Source organism: Choloepus didactylus, chromosome 3, assembly GCF_015220235.1.
Source record: "Choloepus didactylus isolate mChoDid1 chromosome 3, mChoDid1.pri, whole genome shotgun sequence".
Lineage (NCBI taxonomy): Eukaryota > Metazoa > Chordata > Mammalia > Pilosa > Megalonychidae > Choloepus > Choloepus didactylus.
The window spans coordinates 75,193,167-75,208,585 of NC_051309.1; the positions used below are offsets into that span (position 1 = coordinate 75,193,167).

A 15,419-nucleotide genomic window follows, 5' to 3' on the forward strand; every position below is an offset into this window, starting at 1 on the left:
AATCGTGAGGACAGTGATGGGCTCTCGCTTTTGCAGTGGGGCAGGAGCTGCAGTTGTTTCCAGGCGGAGGAAGAAGTCTTCCTCGCTGTGGTATAGGACCCTAGGGATGAGGACAATCAAGAGGCAAGTTTCATGAGTTGTATTGAGGGTTAGTACGTTAAGGCAGGGGGTGAGTCCTGTAGAGGAGCAGAGCCATTGGGAGGAGTTGTGGGGAATAAGAAATTTGGCAGAGCTGCTGGGAGATGAGTAGTCGGCACAAGCTGTGAGTTTGGGAGAGTTACTTGAGCGAGGGTGGATGCACTTTCCTGTAAAGGAGACTGAATGAAAGGTTAGGGGGACGGTAGAGGTATTCCAATTGCATTCCAAGGGACTGTCCTCTGTGTTTTCTGAAAAAGAGAGGTTGGAGGCAACTGGCTCATACAGGGGGGAGGAAGTGGAGAGGCAAAGCCAACAAGAGGAGGTAAGATTGGAGTTGGAGGAATTCACTCGGACTGGAGTCCAGGCCCAGTGTACTGTTGTCATCTGCTGCACTAGGTTGCGAAGATGACGGCGTTCTCGTCTCGTTAGACGCGTGGTTGCTGGTGGCGGGCCGGATTGCCCTTCCTGGGATCCAGATTGGTTGTGCTGCATCATCTGGGAAAACACAAGCAAACCCGCGCCCCTGGGCGAGGAATGGGGAGGGACCCTTCCAGGCATTATTCTCTGGGTCCTTCCAGTAAACCATCGGGGCCTGGGTGGGCCTATACGAGGGCCCCCAATGTTTATGTAGGGGCGAAAGCCCTTCTTTCTGTGAAAATGTTTACTGGGTGGTTGCAGTGGGTGTTTAGCGCGTATGACACCGCCAGAAGTGCTATATAAAGAAAGTAAGGATTCTTGGTCAGATGATTGGTTTACAGAACAGTGTAACTCACTGTCACTCTTAGCTATATGACTTTGGGTTCACCATTGCAAACACTGTTAACTAAAAGAGCCACATGACTCTAAAGAAGTTTTGGGGAGTTATAGTGGAGAACCATGTGCTTATGAATTTTGTTTTGAAAACCAATTAGTATAGTTTATTATTTCAACTGTAATCACGTCTGCATGGTTTCTTTAGTCCAGTGCTCCTGCAGTCCCACCAAAGTGATTTGCATAACCATCCATCTAATCCTCAAAACCAGAAATGTGGAAGTCACTATTTTCCTCTCTCTCTCTCTCTTCCTTCACATCCAGTTGATCACCAAGTCCTGATAATCCTGACATTCTACCCCCAAAACATTTCTCAAAGCTGACATCCTCTTCTCCATGCAATCTGCCCTTTACCATTTCTCTCAACTCTTGCAGTAGACCATCTCTTCTTGACTTTGGGTTCTCACACCTTTCTGATCCATCTTCCACAAGGCTGCTAGAATGGGTTTTGTAAAATTCAAATCTATAACATCATACTTCAGATTAAAATCTTTACTGACTTCAAGGCAAAATCCATACTCCTTAAACAAGATCCCTAGCAATCTCTCTTCTGCCTATTTTCCTTATTTCATCTCTTCATACTTACTCATATGCATCCTAAACTGGTGTTTTTTTCAGTTTTTTTGTTCTGAGTATACCATGTTCTCTTATACTTCAGGACCTTTACCCAAAATATTCCTTCCATCCTACTCCTTTACAACTCCACTGCTAGCCTTTCCTTACTTGGTTAATTTCTTTATGTCCTTTAATACCAAATCCAAAGGTCACATCATCTGGGAGCTTGTACACACTCCTGCTCCCTAAGTTTGAAGGTAAAAAGGGGGTGGCGGGAGAGACAGGTCAACCACCCCTTTTCTATGCATATTCCTGTAGTATCCTGTGTATACTTTTGTTCAAGGTATTACAATGTATTGGCAGTGCTTCTCAAAATTTTTCCATGGAAGTAAACCCAATGGCAGAGAAAAGCATATTAGACTCACAGCCTGCTTAAAATCCTAAATTAATGTCGTGTGTATTATCTGCCTTTAAAAAAAAATGGAAATTTTGTATTTGATTCCATAGTATGGGTATATTTGATTTAATATAAAAATATTTTAAATTACTTTGCCTTGAATCAAATTGATCTTTGATGAAGATAATAATGTTTATTCTGAAATTTCAAGTGTTCTCTGGAACACTGTCCTGTTCCTCAGAGTCTTTATTTTCCAAATTTGAGGAGCACAATGTCTTCTCATTTTTTTGTCTTCCTCTCCCAACATTTAACAGTTTGATGCAGGAACTAGGTCTTTTATCAGTGTATTCCTAGTGTTAAATTCAGTATTTAACACATAGTAGATGATCAGTATTTATTGGAAAAAATGAATAAAAATTCCGTTTTTATTCAGTTTTTGAATAATGGTGTAAAATTTTAGCATTATGAGAAATTAAAATTTTAATTATTTTTCTCATAGGGAAAGTATGACAACATTGTGAAAGTCATGTGTTTTTAAATTATTTTCTGACCTAAACAATATGGCAAAATCTTTTTTGTTGCTTTTTTGTTTAATTTTTACTTTTTATAAAGTTAGAAGTATAAAATACACAGAAAAGATCACATATTGTAAGTATTCAGATCAATGAATTTTCACACTCAACACTCTCACTTAACTAACAACCATCTCAAGAAACACAACTTTACCAGCAGCCCCTTACAAGTCCCTTTATGCCCTTTTCCTAGTCATTGCAGTCCTTTTTTACAGCATAATGGTTTTGCAAAACTATTTACACTGGATACAATTCAAGACAAATTAATTAGGGATGACCATTTTCTTATTGCCTAACAAATTAAGTTAATGATTTAATCACATTGCAAAATGGAAAAAATAATTCATTTTAAGTACTAATGATTTTCAGTAGTTTTATTTTAGTACTAACCAGGAAATGTAATTGAAAGTATTTGTAATGAATATACTCTTATAGCATTCAGCACAAAAAATGTTGATTAAAAATGAGCATTATATAATCATTTTAATTTTTATGTTACACAGGTAACAATGACCAGTAAATTCTCACTTTTGTATTCTTTTGTCTGATAGTTTAATTATCCTGATTTGTGTTTGGCTTTCTTTCATGTTTAGAGTAGTGGCTCTCAACAGGGAGAAGGGTAATTTTGTTTCCTGGGTAAAGGACATTTGGCAGTGTCTGGAGACAGTTTTGGTTGTCATAACTGAAGGATGCTACTGTCATCTAGTGGATAGAGGCCTGAGATGCTACTAAACATCCTATAATGCACAATACCACCCCCTACAAAAAAGAATTATCTGCCCTAAAATGTCAAGAGTTCCAAAGTTGAAAGTAGTACTAAGTAATGGATGGGTTGTTTTAGTATTATGCAAGTCAGTTCAAATAGGTTGTAGCACTATATTAATCTCCAGTTCAAGTTATCAGGAATTTAATTCCCATAGGCACTAGATAATCTCACTGTAGTTCATATACCCCAAACCCATCCAGATGTCTCACATGTTTCTCCTACAGATTATAAGAAGAATAAGCTGAGACTACGTAGAAGGGTTGGTATATATCCATTACCACTTCCGATAAAACCTCTCAAAGCATGATTTTTTTTTACATATTCCAAATCTAGCCCTCCCCACATGACTACTCTCTCTGAGTTGGAATCAGATTGTAAACTTTGATGAACAACATTGTTTAATTTTGTTATCAGCTTTACAAATTAATGGTCTAGAGGCTTGAGACAGAGAAAGCAATACCTTATGGGCAGCCGTTCATCCAACTCCAACCATCTATTTGGGAGGCATTAAGTAGGCATTTAATACTGGAGGATGTCAAGTAGCTCCTTACAGACATTCATATAGACCCATACACTGCTGCTCTGTTCTTTTTTTCCAGTGATTGGGAGGTCAGAAACACTGAAGTGTACATAAACACTGGTAATAATGTTGCAGTTAATGTCTGATAAAGTTGTTCTCATGGCTGTTTTGGGGGGGATGGTGTTCAATGTATTTCAGTGTCCTTTTGCATACTTATTTTGGCTTTGACAAATTTATCTATCTGGAACAAAGAGCCACATTTGAGGGAAGGCCTGAAAGCATTTATTTGAGTACAAGAAAGAATTAATGGTGTAATAGATACCAACTCTGACTTTTTGAAGTGTTTTTCTAAAAATATTACTTCAAAGAACACTACAACAAGGATTATACAGTTGGAACTGTAAATTTTCATGTCCTTGAATTTAATGGAGAAGATTAACTTAGAATTTAGGTACTTGATTTGCTCATTTAACTGTGAAAACAGATATATATTAAAAATTATGTGAATAAAATTACTTGGGAAAATTTGCATAAAATACTCTGTTTTGTGTTAAGTGGCTTATTTGTATTATGGAATTATGCTTTTATTAGTACATGTAGTTCTCCTAATAAAAGGTGAAATATTTCATAGCTCTCTAGGCCTTTTTTAGTTTTTAATAAAAATTTGATATATTTGATGTTTGGGAGGAAACACGTGGCATAGTAGGAGTGTTAACTTTCATGTCAGATCCAGATCCAGATTCTGCCACTTACAAGCTATTTGTACTTGGACTTCTTAACTTGAACAGGCCTGCTTTACCACCGAAAAATAAGGGATAATATTTAAATGATATAATCACAAGAATCAAATAAGATAATTTAGCATTATTTAAAGAAAACATAAAAGAATGGTCAACAGGAGGGAAGGGTGAACATTACTTGGAGTCATTGATTCATTTGTGAAGTGGATGATAGTGATCAAGAGCACAGGGTTTGGAGTAGGACAAACAAGGGCTGGACTCTGGCTCTGCCATTCACCACTGGCTGTATCTACAGGCAAACTACCTCACTCTCTAAGCCTCATTTTTCCTTTCCAGTAAAATGGGAATGGTGGTAACCATCTCATAATGTGTTGTAAGAGTGATTGAGATCATAATTGTAAGGAGCAGCCCACAGTGCCTGAGACAGAGTAAGCGCCAATGAATGAAGGCAGTGAATGCCTTCACTGTGCTGAGTTCTGTCAGTTAAAAAGTTGTACTTGGTCCCTTTTCTTGAGTAGCTTATCTGTTTGGCTGATGAGAACCACGAACTCTAGAATAAGTCTTTAAAATCTGGGAGTCCTAGTACTGTGTAATATAGTTTGTTTAAATTAGTATACACATTTTGGTTCTTAATCCTTTTTTCCTGCCTTGGCTTTATGCTTAGAGCCAAGCATGAGAGAAACCGGCATCTTTACAACTAATAGTATAGTGTGGTGCCATTGCTTTGATTTTTGCCAGGGCACCAGCAATCTTACCTCCCATTGCTTTTGCATCATCAGTGCAGTGTCAACACTGAGATTATACTGAATTTTAAAATGTGCTATTTCTAGTAACCAGGCTTCATCCTCTGCCCCTTTGGCTGCAGATCCTAATTATCTCATGGCTAACGAACGCATGAATCTGATGAACATGGCCAAACTGAGTATCAAGGGCTTGATTGAATCAGCTCTGAACCTGGGAAGGACTCTGGACTCTGACTATGCTCCTCTCCAGCAGTTCTTCGTAGTGATGGAGCACTGCCTGAAACACGGCTTGAAAGGTAGGCTATGACCCCAAAATGCATATGTGCATGCAGCTGCTTCCTCGCAGTACATATTCAAGAAGAAAAGCATTCTTTGTGGAGTCAAGGAATAAGAGAATTGAATTAATAATAACTAGAATGCAGCTTATGTGGGTGCAGGAATATTTTCTATTTTTCTTCACTGCTATTATCTCTAGCACCTGGTACACATATGGTCTCAGTAAATATTGGCTGAATGAGTGAGTGGGTACTCAGTGGCTATTTGTTGAATAAATAAGTAGTTCATTTAGAACATGTGATCCGTATTGAGATTAGAGATTTGGTCATCTAATATAGAATAACTGAATTTTTTTATTCAGCATCCTGAGGTTTAAGATTCCTTATTTCAGGCTTCTGGAGTGTTTCAACATGTCTAGCAAAGGCTCTAACTTTAACAGTGCGTACTGAGCTTCTGTTTACTTGCTTCTATATTACCTCATAGCAAATAATAACTTAGTACCCAAGTAGTTTCTAGATTCAGAAACAAAAAGTAACAAAAATCCTTATTCATTGGTTGTGTTTGTGAAAAGGCCATTAGGAACATTTTTAACCTATCTGCTATTCTGTTGGGTTGGGTGGGGGAATTACAGAACTTCTTTAGAAAATAAAAATGTAACCCTAATGCCACTACCCTAACTCTACCATCATTACCATTTTGGTACCATCTATAAGCACTGTATCAATGTTTGTATGGCAGTGGTTAGGTAGACTTTTTCCCTCATTCATGTGAGTGAATTTTACATAATTATAATCAGGAAATAAATACAATCTTACCTTCTGATTTTTTACAATTAGTATTTAGCATTTCCCTTGTTGCTCCAGTGTATGTAACATTACTTTTAATGTCCCATGGGATAAATATATCATAATTTTGATTCCTTATTATTAAACATTCAGGTGGCTGTAAATTTTCCAAGAATTGATTTTTTTTCACCTGAATTAAACAATATCTTAATTCTAAAATATGATTTTAAAAGCTAAGGGGCCATTATCCACTTTACAAAAAGATTCATCCTCAAAATTTATTTTAACAGTAAGTTCCATTTGTATATCTCAAATATTCCATTTCTGCATATTATTAGGAACATATTTTTAAGTAGCATGACTGATGATACTTAACATTGTTTTACCAAATTTTAAAGCCATACATATCTCAGATGTTTTTCATGAATAATAAGATAAAAAGTTGAAAATTGGCTTTTTTTTAATTGCTATTCTTAGAATTTGTCTAGACAAAATATGGTTGCCTTATAGGAATTAAAAAACATAGGTCATTCAATGGTAGAGCTGAAAAAAACCATTAAAAGCAGTCTGGTCAATACTGCAGTTCCATTTTACATATGGAAACAAGCCTAGAATGGAAAGTCAGACAGTGAGGTGAGGCACAGCAGGTACTAGAACTCGAGTCTCCTGACTCTTGCTCCAAGAGTCTTCCTGCTTAGCCATAAGCCTTTTGAGGACAGACCTGATCTTTTTCACCTTTGCTTCCTTTTTTCCTCCCTTTCCAATATTTGATGGCCTGTTTCTGGATTACATATTCTTTTCCATTTGACAGTCTTCTTCACCAATACCACATGGTTATAAGTTCATTATTGCTATGTTTTATTATGTTATAGGGCTAGTCTACAAGTTTTTCCTGAAAGAGGAAGAAATGAGTCTTGGAGAGTAGAGATTTTTTGGATTTTCACAAAATGGTATCCATTTTGAAAGCATCAAGAATTTTCTGATTCTTGTGATTAGAAATGTCTAATACCCAGAATTAAATTCCTGGAAAGGGAACTGAATAGATGAGAGAGAAGTGTGTGTGTGTGTGTGTGTGTGTGTGTGTGTGTGTGTTGAGGGAGTGTTATGTTATAAAGAATTTTAAATTCTGCTTTGTGTTTGTTGCCTTAGCCAAGAAAACTTTCCTTGGACAAAATAAATCCTTCTGGGGGCCTCTAGAATTGGTAGAAAAACTCGTTCCGGAAGCTGCAGAGATAACAGCAAGTGTTAAAGATCTCCCAGGACTTAAGTAAGTTTAAAGTTGTATTCTGTTTCTCAGGAAAAACATTCTTTTTAACTATTTCCTTGAGGAGTGAGACTAATGATGATGATTTTCAGTAATTTATTTCATAATAATTCAAAATGTTTAATGTTATGAATAGGCACTGTAATGAGATAACTGGTAATATAGAATATTAAGAAAAGTGTGTCTCTCAGGGATAATTGTTAATCTAAGAGGTGATATTCGTGGTGAAATACCAAAGATTTACCTTTTTTTTTTTAACACTCTGATGAGATTGTTAATGAGTCTCAAGAAATCAGTTCTAGGGTAGTGGCATGCTGGATTTGACTTAGGGAAAGAAATGTATGTAAATGTGGCTTGAGAGCCAAAACAAGCATTTGTCAAGTGAACCTCAGCAACTGACACCTGAAACTTACCTTAGAATTTGGAAAAAGGTGGTGGTTCTGGTTTGCTAATGCTGCATGTTACACAAAACACCAGAAATGGATTGACTTTTATAAAGGGGGTTTATTTGTTTACATAAAAGTGTCCACACTGTGGCATCAACACGTATATCTTCACCATACCAGTAGTGTTTGGAAAACCTCTGTTAGCTGGGAAGGCATGTAGCTGGTGTCTGCTTGCTCCCAGGTTGCGCTTCAAAATGGCGTTCTCCAAAATGTTGCTCTTGGGGCCTTTTGTCTTCTCTTAACTGCAGCTCCTCTTCAAAATGTAACTCTCAGTTGCTCTGAGACCTTTCTGTCTATGAATTCCTTTATATGACTCCAGTGATCCAATTAACACCAGCCCTGAATGGGCCGGGCAACACCTCCATGGAAATTATCCAATCAAATGTTTCACTCATTGAGTCACATCTCCATGGAAACAATCAAAGGATTCCAATGTAATCAAACTAATACGTCTGCCCCCACAAAATTGCATCAAAGAACATGGCTTTTTCTGGGGGACATAATGTATATAAACCGGCACAGTGGTTATCACCTTCCCAAAGTAGATTTGGTTTAATTTTAATCAAATAGTGGCCTAAATTGCTTGTATCTGCATTAATGTTTGAGTACTTATATGGAACATTTTCCATTGGGCTTTAAGAAGGTCTTGTCTTTGAATTATGGTCTCATTCAGTAATTAATTATTCACAAACACACTTCGTGTCCCACCACACAGAATTCCTCACATAGGAGTATAGTGGGAAAGGTCATGAGTACATTTTACACTGGGACACCATTAGCAAGAGTAGGTGAATCAGTATTTCACTGTGTCCCCTGCCTCTGTTACTTATATTTTAGTTGTTTGGTTTCTGTGCTTCTATAGGACACCAGTAGGCAGAGGAAGAGCCTGGCTTCGTTTGGCCTTAATGCAAAAGAAACTTTCAGAGTATATGAAAGCTTTGATCAATAAAAAGGAACTTCTCAGGTAAGAACACCTTGTTGTTGAATTTCCTTCTGTTTTTTTTTTTTTTTTTTTTTTGGTATGTTCTATATCATATAAAGTCTAACCATAAAAAATTGCGACTTTTGTAGATCAGAAACAGTTGAATAGTGGTAATGTCACATAGTTAAACATATCTTCTCTCACACATCATATAAATATACTCCTGAATGATGTTTTTATATTATTTTCATTCTGTCACTGTGGCATATATATAGTCCTTTCAAGTAGGGCAGGCCAAAACTTAACACCTCCAGAAAAGAGTAAAGGCTTTTGACACCTTAGCTTGTGCCCAGGCTCAGTAAGACAGGAAGCTGGCATGTAGCATTAAATTCAAATAGTGCACATACAACAAAACAAATTGCAGATGGATCATAGATATGAATGTGGAAGGTCAAATAATAAAACTTATAGAAAAAATATGGAACATGCTTATGAGTTTGGGTAGGCAAAGATTTCTTAAATAGTACACAGAAAGCACTAACTGTAAGGGAAAAAAATTAATAAATTAGTTCATATTAAAATTAAGAACGTCTGTTCACCAAAGACACTAAGATTGAGTGAAAAGGCAGCCCATAATATGGATGTATATATCCAACAAATGATTCATATTCAAGGTATATAAAGAACTCCTACAAACCAATAAGAAAAGACAGACAAGCAAATATGAAAATGGGTAAAAGATTTAAACAAGCATTTCACAAAGGAGGAAATCCAAATGGCCAGTTCAGCATATAAAAGATATCCAACTTCACTAGCCATCATGGAAATGCAAAATTAAAACAACAATATGATATCACTACACACCCACCAAAATGACTGAAATGAAAAAGTTAGATGATACAAAGTGATGGTAAGGATATGAAGTTACTGTAATGCTCTGCTGACAGGAAAGTTAATTTGGTACCAAAATTTAATTAAACTTTTTAGCATTATCTATTAAAGCTCATCATAAGCACACCTTATGACCTAGCAGTTCCACTTCTAGTCATTATCTCCAATGAAATGTATACTTATGTTCAAAAAAGACATGAAGAAGAATATTCTAACTCATACAATGTATGTAATAGCCCCAACTGAAAGCAACCAAGTGTCTATTCACAATAGAATGGATAAGTAAATTATAGTACATTCATACAATGAAATATTGTACAACAATTACAGCAATCTTGCTTAATCTCACAAATATAATGCTGGGCAAAAGAAACCAGACAAATTGCTTAAACATATTGTTCCATTTATATCATTTTCAGAAACATAACAAAATTAATCTTTGGTGTTAGAAGTCAGGAAAGAGGTTACCTTTGGTAGGTATGCCTTAAAAGTGGTGTAGGGTCTAGTGTTCAGGTTATTAGTGGCTGCAAGAGTGTGTCTCTGATCAAAACTGTATGGTACAAATCGGGTCTGAAGACTTAGCTCTTTGCCCAGCAGAGCACCAGAGTGAATGGATTCAGTCTTGTAAACTAGACAGAACTGTTCTTTATACATACCTTCACTCACTTTGACCAAGCACTTTCACCTTCTAAGTATGGCTTTACAGACATATACCAAAAAAATTCTTCAATAACGTTCACAGCAGAATTATGGCCTACAAACTGGAGAACTATGCAGATATTTATGAACAATAGAATGGATACATTGTGGGTATGTTCCTACCAGGGAATACTACCAGCAATGAAAACTGTGAACTGTACCTATATACAACAATATATAGAATCTCACAAATAAAATATGCACCAAGGAAAACATACACAAAAGAGTATATGCAATATGATCCCATTTATATGAGTCCAAAAAATAGGCAAAACCAAATCTATGGTGATAGAAGTCAGATAATGGTAACCTTGGGGAGATGAGGTAGTGATTAGAAAAGGCTTCTAGTAATATTTTCTTTCCTGATCAGGATAGTGATTACACAGATAGATGTGTAATGGTGTGAAAATTTATGGAACTGTATACTTAGAATTTGTATACTTTTCTGTATATACGTTAAGCCTCAAGATAAAAAAAAATTAAGTTGCAGGCTGAGCCATCAAGGAGCTCATAGTCGTGTCTTGTTATCTGAGTTTTTGAAATGTGTAATGTTGGAATACAGTCATGGTCACCTTCTAAGCAGGTATCAAAAATATTTTTAAGGTGATGCTTTTAGGAGAATAAACTGTTAAAGAACCTTGTTGATTGTAATTCTACTCAGTTACCTTCAGAGGCTATCAAAGAATAAAAATAGTTATTGAGATACTAGTTATTGATATCAGTTGTTCAGAGATATGGAGAGATAGAGAAAGAGATGTTTGCAGGTCATTCATTCATGTGTTGTTGCCTGTGTTTAAACTACTTTGTCATTTGTTATATACTTTTATAGAGAATCAAAATAAAAGGAGAGAAACTAAAATCGGTGAATTATATTGGTTGCTGCCAATAATTGAGGTTGACCTTAACCAGTCCTAGGTGATTTTGTGGAAAACAGGTTCTGGTGATGTGCCAGTCATGATGTCAAATTGGTTTGAAAGTTAAAATTTCAAGTCACTGGGTTTTTGTGTATTAGCAATTTTGGTGCATCATCATGGAGCAGTTTTTAATCATCTGGAGGTCTTTAAGGATTTTTATCCATTCAGAATTCTTCTAGGATTTTGTTTTCTTTTGCTTTTTTCTAAGTCATTTTCAGCCTGTTATGCCCACCCTGTGGGGGTTGTAGTAGTAAAAAGCCGAAAATAGCTTAACTGTTCATCAGAAAAGAATTGGCTGAGTAAATTTATAGTATATACATAAAGCATAGTACAATGAGATGATAATAAAGCCAGTATAAATGAAATTGCAGAAAATTATTTAAATGAAAAGATACAATATTAAGCCAAAAAATTGAAGATACTTTAATGATATAATCCCTTTTACAATATCCCTCAAAAATATCTATATATCACCATAAATGATTTGAAAGGTGATACACCAAGGTCGTAACAGGTCATGGATGGATGCACTTACCAGGTTTCTTTTGAGCTTCTTTTTTGCTTGCCTGTATTTTCTTTTCTTTTTTTCTGTAATGAGAACTGATTTTATTAAACAATAAAAGAAAATGATACTTTAAATTTTTATATCATCTTCAGTCTATTATGTGTATTATTAGGCAACTTTTGCTAATTATTCAAAAATGAATATATGTAATTCAATAGTTCACATTGTTAAATGTTTATTCACTGCCTTAAAGGCATGTGGTGCTTAAATAGGATTAAAAATAAATCAGAAAAGGAGGCAAAAATTTTTAAAAACTAACCAAAAAAAAGTTTTAAGATGCATAAAAGATTGCAAAATCATTTGCATTACAAATACAAATATGTGAAAAAAGCATAAACAGGAATACTATACTCACTTCCAACCAGAATACCACTCTAATGAGATTTCTTTCAACCAGAGTGACTTATCTAAAGAGTCTTTTCATGCACCTATTATTTAAAATAAAGTATTATCCAAGCCATTCTTTTTCACTTTTTCACTATTTTTATACATAACTATATTCATCAATGAATGGACTCCCCCCACTCCGAGTCTCATGATTACATCATTGGATTCTTGAGTTGTATTACAACAGAGCATTCCTTGATTTCTTTTTGTTATTGTTGTTCTTTAATTTATGTTTTATTAGAAAAGTTGTAGGTTACAGAGAAAAATCATGCAGAAAAAGAGTTCCCACACATACTCCATATTCACACACAGTTTTTTCTCTTATTAACACTTTGCATTAGTGTGATACCTTTGTTGCAATTGATGAAGCATGTTATTGTAATTATACTATTAACTATAGTCCATAGTTTACATTAGGGTTCATTATTTTGTTGTACAGTCCCTTTGTTTTGTTTTTTTTAATTTTTGTTCTAGTATCATATATACAATCTAAAATTTCCTTTTTTAACCATATTCAAATATATAATTCTTTGGTGTCAATCACATTCATAATGTTGTGCTGCCACCACCACCACCATCCATTAACAAAATTTTCCCATCACCCCAAACAGAAACTCTTCACCAAATTAAGCACTAATTCCCCATTCCTTGGTAACCTATTTTCTGGTTTCCAACTCTACAATAATTTGCTTATTCAAACTACAGTGAGATCTTACAACATTTGTCCTTTTGCATCTAGCTTATCTCACTCAACATGATGTCTTCAGGGTTCATCCACGTTGTCACATGTATCAGAACTTCATTCCTTTTTTACTGCTGAATAGTATTCCATTGTAGGTATTACAACATCTTGTTTACCTAATTGTTGGTAGATACTGGGGTTATTTCCATCTTTTAGCAATTGTGAATAATGCCACTATGAACATCAATATGCAAATATCTGTTCAAGTTCCTGCTTTCAGTTCTTTTGGTTGTATACCTAGAAGAGGGATGGTTAGGTCATATGGTGATTCTGTAATCAACTTTCTGAGGAATTGCTAAATGGCCTTCCACAGCAGCTGCACCATTACATTACCACCAACAATGAACAAGTGTTCTATTTCTCCATGCTGTCTCCAACACTTGTTCTTTTCCATTTTTTAATAGTAGCCATTCTATTGAGTGTGAAATATCTTGTTATGGTTTTGATTTGAATTTCCCTAATGGCTAATGATGTTGAAAATCTTTTCATATGCTTATTGGCTATTTTTGTATCTTCTTTGGAGACATGTCTATTCAAGTCTTTTCCCCATTTTTTAATTGAACTGTTTGCCTTATTGGAGACGTGGTTTCCAAATATTTTCTCCCATTCTGTAGGTTGTCTTTTTACTTTTATAATGAAGTCCTTTTATATACAAAAGTTTTTAATTTTGATGACATCCCATTTATCTATTTTTTCTTTTCTTGCTTACAAGCCTTGGGTTTAAAGTCTAAGAAACCATTTCCTAACCCAAGATCCTAAAGATACTTCCCTAAGTTTTCTTCCAATAGTTTCAGAGTTTTGATTCCTATATTTAGATCCATGGTCTATTTTGAGTTAATTCTTGTATATGGTATGCATTTAGATTTCCCAACGCCATCTTTTGAAGAGATTATTCTTTTCCCATTGAGTGCACTTGACATCCTTGTCAAAAATCAGTTGTCCATAGACAAGATTTATTTCTGAACTCATGATTCTATTCCATTTGTCTATATCTGTCCTTATGCCAGTACCATGTGTTTTGATTACTGTAGCTTTGTAATAAGTTTTAAAATCAGGAAAAATGAATGCTCCAACTTTGTTCATGTTTGTTTGTTTGTTTTTCAGGATAGTTTTGGCTATCCAGGGCCTGTTACCCTTCCATATAAACTACTGATTTTTGCACATTGATTTTGTGCCCTGTCACTTCGCTAATTTTATTTATTAGTCCTAGTAGCATTGTTGTTGATTGCTCATTGTCATTAGCAAATAGGGAAAGTTTTACTTCTCTCTTTGAATTTGTATACCTTTTTTTTCTTTTTCTTGCCTAATTACTCTGGCTAGAACTTCCAGTACATTGTTGAACAACAGTGGTGACAGTGGACATCCTTGACTTGTTCTTAGAAGAGAAAGCTTTCAGTCTTTCACCATTCAGTGTGATGTGTTAGCTTAGTTTTTCATATATGCCCTTATACTGAGAAAGTTCCATTCTATTCCTAGTTGTTATCAAGTGTTTTTATCAAGAAGGATGCTGGATTTTGTCAGATGTCTTCTCTGCATCAATTTAAATAATCATATGGCTTTTTTTCCATTGTTCTGTTAATGTGGTATATTACATTAATCGATTCTCTTATGTTGAACCATACTTGCATACCAGGGATAAATACCACCTGATCATGGTGTATAATTCTTTTAATGTGCTGTTGGATTTAGTTGCCAGTATTTTGTTTAATATTTTTACATCGATATTCATGAGGTACATTGGTCTGTAATTCTTTTTTCTTCTTGTATCTTTATCTGGCTTTGGTATTAAGATGATGTTGGCCCCTCATAGAATGAGTTAGGAAGTGTTCCCTTCTCTTCAATGTTTTGTAAGAGTTTGATCAAAGTTGATGTTAATTCTTCTTGGATTGTTTGGTAAAATTCACCAGTGAAGTAAAATTCCCAGTAAAGCTTATAGAAGTAGCAGAAGGTGCTGGGCTTTTCTTTGTTGGGAGGTTTTTGATTACTGACTCAATCTCTTTACTTGTTGGTCTGTTGATATCTTCTATTTCTTCTTGAGTCAGTGTAGGTAGGTTGTGTGTTTCTAGGAATTTGTCCATTTTGTCTAGGTTATTTAATTTGTTGACATACAGTTAGTTGTATATAGTATCTTCTTATAGTCCTTTTATTTCTGTGGGGTTGGTAGTAATGTCCCTCCTTTTATTTCTGATTTTAAGTTATTTGTATCCTCTCTTTTTTCTTGCCAGTCCATTTAAAGTTAGTTGGTTTTATTGATCTTTTCAAAGAACCAACTTTTGGTTTCTTTGAT

General features: G+C 35.2%; 1 protein-coding gene across 1 annotated transcript in view; it reads left to right on the forward strand.

The window, feature by feature from the left end:
* The window catches only part of RUFY3 (RUN and FYVE domain containing 3), a 121,960-nt gene that overhangs the window by 71,205 nt on the left and 35,336 nt on the right, over positions 1-15,419 (forward strand). The window contains 3 exon segments of the mRNA XM_037829934.1: positions 5,364-5,537; positions 7,452-7,569; positions 8,875-8,976. Coding sequence (XP_037685862.1) covers positions 5,364-5,537; positions 7,452-7,569; positions 8,875-8,976 — 394 coding nt within the window.